Raw genomic sequence first — 15,604 nt, 5'->3', positions numbered from 1 at the left:
CATTTAAAAGGTCTCTGATCAGTATGGACAAGTTGGTGTCTCAGGAGGATTGATGACTGAGTGAATCCCATCCCACACTGGGAGCAGGTGAATGACCTCTCCCCAGTGTGAGTGCGTTGATGTCTCAGTAAATCCTGTTTACTTTTAAAACTCTTCTCACAGTCAGCACATTTAAAAGGTCTCTCATCAGTATGAACAAGTTGGTGTTCCAGGAGGTGGGATGACCGAGTGAATCCCTTCCCACACACGGGGCAGGTGAATGGCCTTTCCCCAGTGTGAGTGCGTTGGTGTCTCAGTAAATCCTTTTTACTTTTAAAACTCTTCTCACAGTCAGCACATTTAAAAGGTCTCTGATCAGAATGAACAAGTTGGTGTGTCATGAGGTGTGATGGCTGAGTGAATCCCTTCCCACACACGGAGCAGGTCAATGGCTTCTCTCCAGTGTGAGTGAGTTGATGCGCCCGTAATTCTGTTCTGCTTTTAAAGCTCTTCTCACAGTCAGCACATTTAAACGGTCTCTGGTCAGAGTGAACCAGGCGGTGGGCCCGGAGGTTTGACGAAGCATTAAATCTCTTCCCACATTCCAGACAGGTGAACGGCCTCTCCCCGGTGTGAGTGCGTTGATGTAACAGTAAACTATTTCTGCTTTTAAAACTCTTCTCACAGTCAGCACATTTAAAAGGTCTCTGATCAGTATGAACAAGTTGATGTGACAGGCGGTGGGATGACAGAGTGAATCCCTTCCCACACACTAAGCAGATGAATGGCCTCTCCCCAGTGTGAATACGTTGATGTGTCAATAAATCCTTTCTGCATTTAAAGCTCTTTCCACAGTCAGCACATTTAAACGGTCTCTGATCAGTATGAACAAGTTGGTGTGTCAGGAGAGATGATGACCGAGTGAATCCCTTCCCACACACAGAGCAGGTGAATGGCCTCTCCCCAGTGTGAATACGTTGATGAGTTTCCAATTCAGACGGGGATTGGCATACCATCCCACAGTCCCCACATTTCCACGGTTTCTCCATGGTTATCGACAAGTTATCAGGTGTAGGTGGGATGCAGATTTGAGGTCACTATCAGATCTGCTGTGATGTTATTAAATGGTGGAACAGGCTCACGGGGCTGAATGTCCTATTGCTGCTTCTTGATTCCTTTGGTACGAATGTCCTTATGTCTCTCCAACTTGGATCATCAGTTGAAGCCTGAGTACGGTGTCTCCCTGATGTAAATGCTGCAATTTAATTTCATGCTGTGTGATTGGTTAAAGCACAGTTCCAGCTAACTGTGGAAAATTACTTAGATGTCTGTGTCTCGGTGCTTTTCCAATCATAGGGATTTTTGAAATTTTTTCCGAAAGACAAATCAAACATTTCTCTTTCCACGTTGAAAGGCCGGTCCTGATGAATCAAGTGACTCTGTCAGATCTCAACATGATGTTTGCAACTGCAAATATTCTGTAAAAGGAGATTACATTGAATTACTGTGAATATATAATCCAACCAGCCCATTCTGTCACAGATTCTGCTGCTGTCAATACTCGGCACATATCTCCGACTGTCACACCGATCAAATCTCAGCCTTTCAGCTGATTTTCGATTCCATTTTCTCTCATGTGCTTGTCCCGTTTCCTTTTGAAAACATCTCAGCACTTTCCTCAACTCCTTTCCATGGTAATGAGTTGCACATTCTGAACCCGTGATAAATAATTTTGTCTATATTATTCACTTGGATTTATTCGTAACTTTCTTGCATTGATGACTTGTTGTTTATTGATGGTCACTCTCTCACATCGCCCCTCTCCAAACTACTGATAATTTAAAAGATTTATAGCAGGTCAATGCTTAATTTGTTGTTGTCGATAGAAAAAGGCCCCACTCCATTTATTCTTTCCTGAGAGCTGTAATCTCTCATTTTACACAAGTCATCACTGTCAATGCAGGATAGAATTCACAAAGAGACAAACCTTTCTGTTGGGTTCAGTTTGTTGTGTGCAAATTCTCCAATTCTAACCCCCTGTAAAAGGAGTTTACAAAAGCCATCACTGTCAGTCCAGGATAGAAATTCCGAACAGGCAATTCTAGTTTCTCTGGAACATTTTTTTCCTCTCTTTTTCCACCAAAGCTGTAAATCTCCGTCCCACACACCCCTCCTCCCTGGGCTGAAATCCAAACCCATCTCACCATCTGCACCATTTATTTCCTCCACTCCCAGTTTCCTGCAAACCAGGGAGCTGACAATGATGGTGAAGGGTTTGCTCCAGCTCACAATGCCCAGCGACTGATTGACGGCGGGTTCGGACCAATAGAGAGAGGGGGCGGGCTGGAAGACCGAACAAGTGCGGCTGGTCCTCCAGCCAATCAGAGTGATTGGGAGGCGGAGCAAAGCCGGGGCTCTCGCTCCTTCCGCATGCGCCCGGCCACCCAGGGCCTGTCTCGGGGAAAAGCCCGAGCAGCTTTAGCCGGTTCAGCTGCGATATCCGAGCTTCATATTCGGGGCTTGGGGCCTCTCCGGAGTGTTTATGAAGTATCCGATGCACCCTACGGCTCCATCCCTCCCCCCACCCCATGACTCACCAAACCGAATTTGACCACCTCAGGATTTCCACCCGACCGCCTGAATAGTGAGACCTCAACGGTACTGCGCATGCTCCAGCTCACGTGGGATACCGCGCTCAGCCTCGCCCCTCCTTCACACCGATTGGTTGGAGGACTCGCTGCAACCACTCGGTCCTGAAGACCCGCCCCTCTCTTTGTATTGGTCCAGAGCTGCCGTCAATCACTCCCTGGGCATGGTGAGCTGGAGTATGCGCAGTGCCGATGCTGGGCCCGGCCGCGGGTTTGCAGGGAACTGCGGCCTGCTCCCGGTGACAGGCCTGAGTTAACGGCCGCCGTCTTTATAGAGGCTGCAAACCCGCAGGAGGCAAAACATCAGAGATAGAGTTTGTTGTGAAACCAATGGGATATTGTAAAACAGGAGGTCAGGGTTACAGTCAACAACAACTTCTATTTATATAACACCCTTAACATCATAAATCATCCCAGTCAACTTCACAGGAACATTCTAAAGCAAACTGAGACACCCAGATACAAAAGGAGATATTAGGGCAGGTGACCAAAAACTTGGTCAAAGAGGTGAGTTTTACAGAGTCTGAAAGGGGGTAAGTGAGGTGGAGACGGGGAGGTTTAGGGAGGGAATTCAGTGCTTGGGGCCGAGGGAACTTAAAACCCTGACGGAGTAGTTAGAATCGGGTGTGTGCAAGAGTCCAGGATCAGAGCTGTGCAGATATCTCAGGGGGTTGTGGAGCTGGAGGAGATGACAGACACGGGGAGAGACGAGGCCATGGAGGGGTTTGAAAACAAGGGTGAGAAATGACTGGGAGCGAATGTAAGTCTCGGAACACAGGGATCATAGGGGAAAGGAACTTGCTGTGAATTAAGATATGGGTAGCAGACTTTTGGATGGCTTTAAGTTTCCAGAGGTAGAATGTGGGAGAGCAGACAGGTGGGTCATGAAATTGTCGAATCGGGAGGTGATGATGGTAAATTGCCTTAGTATCTAAAAAGGTTAGGGGGGGTTACGGGGATAGGTGGAGGTGTGGGCTTAGCTAGCGTACTCTTTCCAAGGGCCGGTGCAGACTTGATGGGCCGAATGGCCTCCTTCTGCACTGTAAATTCTATGAGGTCAGAAGCTCATATTGGATCAAGTGTGAAACCAAGTTTACAAAGAGACTGGCTAAGTCTCAGACTGTTGCCGAGATGGATAGAGTCGGTATGCCAGGAATGGAGATTGGAGCAGGGACCGAACAGTGGATTCAGTCGTCTCCATATTTGATTGAGTTATTTAGTAAACAGAAAGAGAACCAGAATGAGCCCTAACTCTGATATCCGGTATAACTTAGTTCGAGAGGGAGAGGAAGAAGAAAGGTGTAATAATCCACAGGACGCAGGAGTCCTGTCACCACACCAATATTTATTGCCAATAACTAGATACAAGAGCAGCTCCAAACAGTGCTGTTAGCATTCCAGTCAACTTAAGACTGCTCACAAAGCCTACACAGGTGCTTATATGGGCCCCCTCAATGAGCTATCATTGAGGGAGCTCATACTCCAATTGGCCAACCAATAATGCTAATTAGAGGTCATTACAAAAGGAAACATAAGAACTAGGAGCAGGAGTAGGCCATATGGCCCCTCGAGCCTGCTCCGCCATTCAATGAGATCATTGTTGATCTTTTATGGACTCAGCTCCACTTTCCGGCCCGAACACCATAACCCTTAATCCCTTTATTTTTCAAAAAACTATCTATCTTTACCTTAAAAACATTTAATGAAGGAGCTTCAACTGCTTCACTGGGGAAGGAATGCCATCGATTCACAACCCTTTGGGTGAAGAAGTTCCTCCTAAACTCAGTCCTAAATCTACTTCCCCTTATTTTGAGGCTATGCCCACTAGTTCCGCTTTCACCCGCCAGTGGGAACAACCTGCCCACATCTATCCTATCTATTCCCTTCATAATTTTATATGTTTCTATAAGATCCCCCCTCATCCTTCTAAATTCCAACGAGTACAGTCCCAGTCTACTCAACCTCTCCTCATAATCCAACCCCTTCAGCTCTGGGATTAACCTAGTGAATCTCCTCTGCACACCCTCCAGTGCCAGTACGTCCTTTCTCAGGTAAGGAGACCAAAACTGAACACAATCCTCCAGATGTGGCCTCACTAACACCTTATACAATTGCAGCATAACCTCCCTAGTCTTAAACTCCATCCCTCTAGCAATGAAGGACAAAATTCCATTTGCCTTCTTAATCACCTGTTGCACCTGTAACCAGCTTTTTGCGACTCATGCACGAGCATACCCAGGTCTCTGCACAGCAGCATGTTTTAATATTTTATCATTTAAATAATAATCCCTTTTGCTGTTATTCCCAACAAAATAGATAACCTCATATTTGTCAAAATTGTATTCCATCTGCCAGACCCGAGCCCATTCACTTAACCTATCCAAATCCCTCTGCAGACTTCTGGTATCCTCTGCACTTTTTGCTTTCCCATTCATCTTAGTGTCATCTGCAAACTTGGACACATTGCCCATGGTCCCCAACTCCAAATCATCTATGTAAATTGTGAACAATTGTGGGCCCAACACTAATCCCTGAGGAACACCACTAGCTACTGATTGCCAACCAGAGAAACACCCATTAATCCCCACTCTTTGCTTTCTGTTAATTGACCAATCTTCTATCTATGCTGCTACTTTACACTTAATGCAGCAACCTTTTGTGTGGCACCTTGTCAAAGGCTTTCTGGAAATCCAGATATACCACATCCATTGGCTCCCCGTTATCTACCGCTCTGGTAAAGTCCTCAAAAAATTCCACTAAATTAGTTAGGCACGATCTGCCCTTTATTAACCCATGCTGTGTCTGCCCAATGGGACAATTTCCATCCAGATGCCTCGCTATTTCTGGAAGAAACCCTGGAGGATTTGGAGAAACTACCTTCGCGATTGCTCATCAAATCTCCACATGGTCACTTCTGGGCACAAGGTTCACCTCTGTTATTCCAATTGGTCAGTCAGGGTCATTCAGATTAATGTCTCACAAGTCACAAATGAAGTGACTTATAAAGCATATTCTTACCTCTAATTATATAACTTTGGTAAAAGGATACAGAAATAATGATTGAATACTTTATTTGGATTTCAGCCCAGGGAGGAGGGAGAGTGTGTGGGACGGGGATTTACAGCTTTGGGGACAGAAGAGAGAGAAAAAAATGTTCCGCAGAAACTGGAATTAACTGTTCTGAATTTCTATCTTGTACTGATAGTGTGGCCTTTGTAAACTCCTTTTACAGGGCATTAGGAGAGGATTTTCAGACAGGAAACACAAACCAAATATCACATTAAGATCTGACAGCGTCACTCAATTGATCAGGACCTGAATATCCTCAGAATATAAATGTGAATTGAAAAATGTTTGTTCTGTTTGTGGGAAAATATTTGAAACATCAGTGTGACTGGAAAAGCACCAAGACACACACGCACCTGAGTGAGTGTGTTCCAGTGAACTGACTGTGGAAAGAGCTTTAACCAGTTACAGCCTGAAAAAACACACCATTCATTAAGGGGAGAAACCATACACGTGTTCTGTGTGAGGACCAAGCTTCACCTGATTGTCTAAAGAGGAAACGGACAAAGACACTGACTCCATGGAGATGCCGTCGAAACCGTGGGGTATGATTTTCGCTTAGGGGGTTTCCAAAATGCGAGAGGTCCCGGGTTCATATCCCGGACGAGCTCTGCAAAGCGCTTGACTGGGGAGGTGATGGTGTAGTGGTATTGTCACTGGATGAGTAATCCCGAGACCCAGCACAATTCTCTGAGAATGCAGGTTCAAACCCCACCATGGCAGATGCTTCATCGTGGCTTGTATTTGAACTTGAATCCAATAAATCAGGAGTAGCACAGTGGTTAGCACAGTTGCTTCACAGCTCCACTGTCCCAGGTTCGATTCCCGCTTGGGGTCACTGTCTGTGCGGAGTCTGCGCATTCTCCTCGTGTCTGCGTGGATTTACGCCGGGTGCTCCGGTTTTCCCCCAGTCCAAAGATGTGCAGGTTTGGTGGGGTGGCCATGCTAAAGTGTCCAAATGGGTTAAGTGGGGTTACTGGGTCATGGGGATAGGGTGGAAGTGTGGGCTTGAGAAGGGCTCTTTCCAAGGGCCAGTGCAGACTCGATGTGCTGAATGGCCTGTTCTGCACTGTAAATTCTATGATTGTGGAAGTTGGATGTTAAACAGTTTTGTGAGAATTGGGTCAAAGGAGCAAAGGGTAAGTCTCACAGACAAGATGAGCTCTGAGAGAGCATGATGGGAGACAGCAGGAAAAGAGGGGAAAGATGTGAGTTCAGAATTTGGACAAGGAAGTCTTTGAGGCAGTTTTACTGAGTGGCTTAGTGGAAGAGGAGCTGTAGAATCAGCTCATTGGATTGTTTCAATGGGTGGGGTTTTCCAATCCTTCCTGCTGGCTGGATCTTCCAGTCCCACAGATCTCTCGGTCTGCTGTTCTGGTTCATTGAGTTTGCTGTAGGCCTCTTGGGGTCTGTGGAAGAACTCCCGGTGCCCCATTCACCTGATGAATTCCCTGGAGCGGAGAAACTACGACATCTTCTTCGCAGCCTTCAACACATCATCGATGAAGACGAACATCTTGCCAAGGCCATCAACACTGCTTGCCTCCAAACAACCGCACAACCTCAAACAGACCATTGATTGCAGCAAACTACCCAGCATTCAGGGGAATAGCGATCATGACACCACACGACCCTGCCATGGCAACCTCTGCAAGACATGCCAGATCATCAACATGGGTACCACCATTACACGTGAGAACATGTGTAATGGTGTGACTCGGCCAACGTTATCGACTTCATACGCTGCAGGAAAGGATGTCCCGAGATTTGGGACATTGGCGAGGCCATGCAGACCCTGCGACAACATACGAACAGACATCGTGCAACAATCGCCAGGCAGGAATCTTCCCTTCCAGTCGGGGAACACTTCAGCAGTCAAGGGCATTCAGCCTCTGATCTTCGGGTAAGCGATCGGCCTTCAGGACCGCACGACAACGCAGAATGGCCGAGCAGAAACTGATACCCAAGTTCCGCACACATGAGTACCGCCTTAAGTGGGACCCTGGATTCATGTTACATTACATGTGCTTGCGAAATCCTACCAACTGTCCTGGCTTGAGACAATTCACACACCTTTAACCTGTGATTATCCCTCTCTCTAGTCGCACCGTATGTACCTATAAAGACTTAATTACCTGCAAAGACTCGCATTCAAAGCACCACTTTGCATCATTGAATTTTTCTACATATGTGTTTGAGGAACCCACATCATCATTCACCTGAGGAAGGAGCTGCACTCCTTAAGCTAGTGATTCTAAACAAACCTGTTGGACTTTAACCTGGTGTTGTAAGATCTCTTACTGTGCCCACCCCAGTCCAACGCCGGCATCTCCACATGATAAATGAGAAGCATTAAATACTTTTGCCAGTTTTGAACCAGGCATCTTTTGCACGTTATATGAATGTGATAACCTCTATACTGTACTACAGAAACAGCTGGCAGCACAGTACCAAATGGACCTGTGCAACGTTCAACTGCACAGTCTTGCTGCAGCTTTCAATGTTCGGCTGGGAGGCCAGGTCACTGATTACATGAAGACAGCTGTTCCTTTAAAACAGATGTCTCAATTCATAAGACTATAAGATATAGAACTGATATGGAACGTTAGCATTTGTTCAGAAAATATGGAACGGAACAATGCTCTCTGTTCAATCATTAATGCATCATTCTTATCTTCCTGCAGAAAATTTCCACCAATTTTACTCAATGTGTTTCATTCTTCAATATTGAACATCAGTATATTTATTTGTTATGTATGACTTCTTTTTGAATTGAATAGATCTCGAGTCTTCACCCTGAATAACTCTGAAATATACACCATTGAATAGCAAACATTTTTTTTAATATAAAATGTTTTTTATTGAGTTTTCATACTTTATATCCAACAAATTACAAATTATTAGAGAAAAAAAACCAAAAACACGCAAAAATTAACATATTTACAGGTAAGCATCTTCGTAATAACAACTGTGGCCGCCCCCTTTAGCCGGCATACATATTTTACATTCCCCAATATGGCCGAGGCACATGTTTATGGGCATTTATTTACAGTTTGGTTTTGGGCCTTAGCTAGCCATCAAACCCCCATAACGAACCCGTAGCCCTCTTCCCCCCACACCCCGCTACCTTCCCCCGATTCCCGTCCATTTTCCCCTGATTCTTGGCCACCCGACTATTCTTCCTCTTGTACGTTGGCCACAAACAGGTCCCGGAACAATTGCATGAATGGCTCCCACGTTCTGTGGAAGCCGTCGTCTGACCCTCGGATGGCGAATTTGATTTTCTCCATTTGCAGAGATTCCGAGAGGTCGGACAGCCAGTCTGCAGCTCTGGGTGGTGCTGCTGACCGCCAGCCAAACAGGATTCTACGGCGGGCGATCAGGGAGGCAAAGGCAAGGGCGTCCACCCTCCTCCCCAGGAATAGATCTGGCTGGTCTGAAACCCCGAAGACCGCCACTATCGGGCATGGCTCCACCCTCACCCCCACCACTTTGGACATAGCCTCGAAGAAGGCTGTCCAGTACTCCACAAGTCTGGGGCAAGACCAGAACATGTGGGCGTGGTTGGCCGGGCCTCTTTGGCACCGTTCATATCTGTCCTACACATACGGTTTCTTGTTAAGTGGGCTCTATGTACCACTTTTAGCTGTGTCAGGCTGAGCCTTGCGCACGTGGAGGTGGAGTTGACCCTAAGCAGTGCTTCGCTCCAGAGTCCCCACCCTATCTCCAGCCCCAGGTCGTCCTCCCATTTCATTCTTGTTGCGTCCAGTACGGTGTCGTCCCTTTCTACCAGTCGGTCATACATGTAGCTACAGTTCCCTTTCTCTAGGATACTTGCGTCCAGTAGGTCTTCCAGTAGTGTCTGTCATGGCGGTTGTGGGTACGTCCTTGTCTCCTTTCATAGGAAGTTTTTGAGCTGCAGGTACCGTAGCTCATTCCCCCCAGCTAGCCAAAATTTCTCTCAGTTCGTCCAGTGTTGCGATCCTGTCGTCCGTGTATAGGTCCCTGACTGTCAGTGTCCCCCCGTCCTGCCTCCACCTTTTGAAGGTGGCGTCAGTCAGTGCTGGTGTGAACCTATGGTTGTTGCAGATGGGAGCCTTGTCCGACATTTTGGTCAGGCCAAATTGCTGCCGCAGTTGGTTTTGAATTCAAACATGACTGACCAAGAAACCTTTTCACTGGGTAACACAAATCCCATGAATCTTTGTTCAGTTTAACCACAGACATATTTTAAACAAAGTCAAATATCGTTAAATGGAAGAGAATTGAGAATTATGTGTTGCTTATATTTGACCCCTCTGTGTTTTGGTGTGAAATATTCTGCAGCCTAAATCCCGTTCATGTATAAGAAAGGAGGGGTGACAGCAAATCTGCACTGAGCCTGGATTTCCTCATCTCCCTGAGTTGCTTTTCCTGTTTCTCCATTAAGGCCGAATTTTTCAAGGTGGTTTCGTTAAATCTGACATTTCCTCTAATTCAGTTACAGTATCGTTTGTGTCTGTCTCTATGACCACACATTACCATTAGATATGTTTCAGATGGTGATTAAAATGTTAATCTGCGTCTACAAAGCCATTAAATTCTTTTGTGAACTGAGCAAACTTCCAAGATCCGCACTTTGTTTTTTCATGTATGGAACGATCTGTCTGGACTGTACGCAGAACAATACTTTTCACTGTACCTCGGTACACGTGACAATAAATCAAATCCAATCAGAGACAGTTTCTTACTTGTCTTCAAATTGAAAAGAGTCGTCTTCAAAATTATTCATTCATGGGAGGAGGGCGTCACTGGCTGGACCAGCATTTACTGCTCATTCCAATTGCTCTTGAACCGTACCAGCCTCCCCGAACAGGCGCAGGAATGTGGCGACTAGGGGCTTTTCACAGTAACATCATTTGAAGCCTACTCGTGACAATAAGCATTTTCATTTCATTTTCATTTTCAACTGTGTGTCTTGTGAGGCTATTTCAGAGGGCACTTAGAAATCAACCACAACATTGCTGTGGATCTGGAGTCATGTGTAGGTCAGGCCACGTAAGGAGAGCAGATTTTCTGAAGGACATTAGTGAACCAGATGGGTTTTTACAAGATTTTATTCAATTTCATTATCTATCACAGATTCGATCCCAGATCCCCAGAGCATTAACCTGGGTCTCTGGATTACTAGCCCAGTAACAATACCATTACGCCACTGCCTAGCCCACAGGCTTGGCAGAATATGATGTCTTGTAATTTCTCAAAATTACAAGGAATTTATTTTTTCAAACAAATTCTGATAGTTCTGCTGTTCGAAACATTTGGTTGACAGTGTTTATTTTTTAAAATAAAGATCTAGTCTTCACAAAATAATTACCTCATACACCAATTCACTAATGATAATAACTGTTCACTACTGAATAATCATTGATTTAATTATTGTTTGTTGCTCTGAAATAAATACATTGTTAATATAGAAAAGGTACAGAAGGTGAAATGGCTGCATGAAGCCACGTGTTAGAGGTATAAAAGAGCTTCCTTGACCTTGTTACTAATGACAGGGAATACACTATGAAAATAACAATTTTAGAACTAAATGTGATTACACATGCGTACTTACAGCTTCCTACATTACAACAGTGAATATATTTCAAAAGTACTCCATTGGCTTTAAAACACTTTTGGAGGTCCAGTGTTTGTGAGAGGTTTTATAGAAATGTACATTTATTCTAATTGTCTGCAAACTAGGATATATTACACTCGGTGTCCTCACCAGAATCATTGATAAAGATTGAGTCTTAATTTTGTGTAATAACCACGGCATTGATACCATTTTGAATACTCTGTGAAACTCCCGACACACCATATGCACATTTATTTTTTGTATAACACAGCGGGTTGTTGTGATTTGGAATACACTGTCTGTAAATGGTGCTGGAATCTCATTGGATTGTAACTTCCAAAAGATAATTTGATACATTCTGAAAAAGAAAACAAAAAAGTCGTAATCTGGTATTGAATGGGTCACTGTACAAAGAGCTGGCACGGGGAAAATGGGCCAAATAGACTCCTCTGTGCTCTAGGAGCCTTGTGTACAGGTAAAACGAGTGGTGACAACCTGCAACTTGCTGCCTTTGAGAGTAGGAGATGCAGATATGACGGAATGATTTCAATCGGAAATTGGACGGGCACTGAGAGAAATAAACCTGCACAGATTTGGGGATAGAACAGGGCAAATGGACAGACTGGCTTCCTCCACAGAGAGTCAACATGGTCTCAAAGGGCTGAATGGCCCCATTCCCCACCCTCCACATGCTGTGATCTCAGGAGAGACAGCTACTCCAGCCGTTCCAACTACCTGGAGTCCCTTATCCCTGATGCCATTCTTGCACAATGGTTAGCACGGTTGCTTCACAGCATCAGGGTCCCAGATTCGATTCCCGGTTTGGGCCACTGTCTGCAGACTCTGCACGTTTTCCCCGTGTCTGCGTGAGTTTCCTCCCACAAGTCTCGAAAGATGTGCTTGTTAGCTGAATTGGAGATTCTGAATTCTCCCTCGGTGTACCCGAACAGGCGAGGAGTGTGACTACTAGAGGATTTTCACAGTAACTTCACTGCAGTGTTAATGTAAGCCTACCTGTGACAATAATAAAGATTATTATTATTGTAAATGTTCTCTACACCCTAAGAACTTCACATCTTTCCTGAAGTGTGGGATCCATATATAGAGTTCCATTCCAGAGTGATTGATTTGAAAAGCATGGAGGAAATGTCCAACTTGTTCAGTACCAGGGTGAGACTACACTGGGAGCACTATCAACATTGGTGATCTCCGTTTAGAAAAAGGAAATAGAGGCACTGGATAAGGTGCAACAAAGGTTCATAATATACAGAACTGAGAGCATTTAACACTCGGGAAAGGCTGGGGCTGCTTTTTTCTGGAAAAGAGAAGACTGATGGGTGACCTGATGGAAATCTTTAAGATTATGAAGGGATTCAATAGTCCAATAGGAATTTCAGTAGAAACCTCTTTACCCAGCGAGTGGTCAGAACGTGGAACTCGCTACCACAGCGAGTGGTTGAGGTGAAGAGCATAAATACGTTGAACGTAAAGCAAGATACAGACATGAGGGAGAAAGAATAGGAGATGCTGATGGGCGGAGGCTCATGTGGAGCATAAATACTGACACAGACCATGGCTAACCCCAGCCTGTATGGGAATTTAACCTGTAATGTTGGTGTCACTCAGCACGGACCAGCCATCCAGCCACTGAGCTAACCGAGCCCCATGTAAATCTGTAATAATTCCTTAAATATTAGTAATTGCCTGCAACGAGACCTGGGTATCCTCGTACGCCAGTCACTGAAGGAAAGCACGCAGCTACAGCAGGAGGTAAAGAAGGCAAATGCTATGCCAGCCTTCATTGCGAGCGGATTAGAGTACAGGAGCAGGAATATCTTGCTGCAATTATACAGGGCCTTGGCGAGGCCGTAGCTGGAATATTGTGTGCAGTTTTGGTCTCCTTATCTGAGGAAGGATGTTCTTGCTCCAGAGGGATTGCAGCGAAGGTTTACCACACTGATTCCTGGGATGGTATGACTGACGTATGAGAGATTGAATCAGTTAGGATTGTATTGGCTGGAGTTCAGAAGAATGGGGGATCTCACAGAAACCTATAATATTCTAACAGGACTTGGCAGGGTAGATGTCGGAAAGATTTTCCCGATGGTGGTAACTAGAGGTCGCAGTCTGAGGATACGGGGTACCATTTAGACAGAGATGAGGAGGAGAAACTTCTTCAGAGTGGTGAGCCTGTGGAATCTGTTACCATAGGAAATAGTTGAGACCAATACACTATGTTTTCAAGAATCATAGAATAGATCATAGAATTTACAGTGCAGGAGGCAATTTGGTACATCGAGTCTGTACAGGCCCATGGAAAGATCACACTACCCAACCCGTACCTCCACCTTATCCCAGTAACCCCAGCTAACCTTTTTGGACACGAAAGGCAATTTAGCATGGCCAATCCACCGAACCTGCACATCTTTGGACTGTGGGAGGAAACCCACACAGACAGGGGGGGAACGTGCAGATTCCCCACAGACAGTGACCCAAGCCGGATCACAGGATATGGAGGGGAAAGTGGGATTAAGGAATTGAGTTGGATGATAAACCATGATCGTAATCAATGGCGTAGCAGGTGCAAAGGGCCAAAAGATCTCTTACTGCTCCTATTTTCTAAGTTTCTGTGTAATCCCTTCCCACACTAAGAGCAGGTGAATGGCCTCTCTCCAGTGTGAACCCGCTGGTGTGTCTGCAGACTGGATAACTGTGTGAATCCATTCCCACAGAGGGAGCAGGTGAATGGCTTCTCCCCAGTGTGAACTCGCTGGTGTCTCTGCAGGATGGATGGATCAATAAATCCCTTCCCACACTGAGAGCAGGTGAACGGCCTCTTCCCGGTGTGAATTTGCTGGTGTGTCTGCAGGCTGGATAAATCACAGAACCTCTCACCACACTGAAAGCAGGGGAACAGCTTCTCCCCAGTGTGAATTCGCTGGTGTGTCTGCAGACTGGATGACTGAGTGAATCCCTTCCCACATAGAGAGCAGGTGAACGGGCGCTCACCAGTGTGAACTCGCTGATGGATCTGCAGGTTGGATAAATCACGGAATCCCTTCCCACACTGAGAGCAGGTGAACGGCCTCTCCCCAGTGTGAACTCGCTGATGTTGCCGCAGAGCGGATGAATCAATGAATCCCTTCCCACACTGAGAGCAGTTGAACGGCCTCTCCCCAGTGTGAATTCGCTGATGTTTCAGCAAGGTGGATGAATTCATGAATCCCTTCCCACACTGAGAGCAGGTGAACAGCCTCTCCAAAGTGTGAATTCGCTGATGTTTCAGCAAGGTGGATGAATCAATGAATCCCTCCCCACACTGAGAGCAGGTGAATGGCTTCTCCCCAGTGTGAATTTGCTGGTGTGACTGCAGGCTGGATAAATCAGTTAATGCCTTCCCACACTGAGAGCAGGTAAATGGCTTCTCCCCGGTGTGAACACGCTCGTGTCGCTTCAGGTTGGATAAACGAGTGAATCCTTGCCCACACTGAGAGCAAATGAATGGCCTCTCCCCAGTGTGACTGTGTTGATGAATCTCCAGCTCACATGGGAATCTGTATCCCTTCCTACACTGAGAGCAGGTGAATGGCCTCTCCCCAGTGTGACTGCGTCGATGAACCTCCAGCTGAGATGGGAATCTGTATGTCTTCCCACAGTCCGCACATTCCCACAGTTTCTCCATGTTTTGGGTCTCGCCGTGTCTCTCCAGATTGGACAATCAGTGGAAGCCTTGTCTGCACACAGAACATGTGCACTGTCTCTCCTCACTGTGAATGGTGTGATGTTTTTTCAGGCTGTGTATCTGGTTGAAGCTCTTTCCACAGTCAGTTCACTGGAACTCTCTCACTCGGGTATGTGTTGTGTGGGTCTCGGTGCTTTTCCAGTCACATTCACGTTTAAAATCTTTTGAAGCCGACAGATCGGACAAACATTTCTCCTTCTCGCCGATGATATTCAGATCAAAAGGAATCGAGTGAGTTTGTCACAACGATATGTGATGTTTGAGATTTCTGTCTATAATTCCTCCTCTTCCAATTTCCTTTAAAAACAATTTACAAAAGTCATCATTGTTCGTCCAGGATAGAAATTCAGAGCCGACAATTCTAGTTCCTATGGAACATTATTTCCTCTCTCGTTCTCCAAAAGCTGTAAATATCCATCCCACACACTCTCCCTCCATTCTCACTCTGCTGTATCTAATATTCACCCTCCCAATTCTCCTGAAGGTGCTGATTCATGTTGATTGACAGATCCCAGCTCAGCTCACTGCTTCCTGACCAGGACACAGAGATTATAATAGGAGCAAGAG

At 45.7% G+C, this 15,604-nt stretch overlaps 1 protein-coding gene across 1 annotated transcript; it reads right to left on the bottom strand.

The window, feature by feature from the left end:
- Positions 1-326: 326 nt before the first annotated feature.
- Positions 327-15,066, bottom strand: LOC119961536 (gastrula zinc finger protein XlCGF26.1-like; the record flags this gene model as incomplete). Its single annotated transcript, XM_038788862.1, has 2 exons — positions 13,964-15,066; positions 327-932 (listed from the first exon to the last, which is right to left on the bottom strand). Coding segments are annotated over exons 1-2 (1,620 nt in total), but the record flags the coding sequence as incomplete, so codon positions are not given.
- Positions 15,067-15,604: the final 538 nt, after the last annotated feature.

Source organism: Scyliorhinus canicula, unplaced genomic scaffold (assembly GCF_902713615.1).
Source record: "Scyliorhinus canicula unplaced genomic scaffold, sScyCan1.1, whole genome shotgun sequence".
Classification (NCBI taxonomy): Eukaryota; Metazoa; Chordata; class Chondrichthyes; order Carcharhiniformes; family Scyliorhinidae; genus Scyliorhinus; species Scyliorhinus canicula.
Note: the sequence above shows the minus strand (reverse complement) of the source record. Positions and strands in the feature narration are given on the sequence as shown.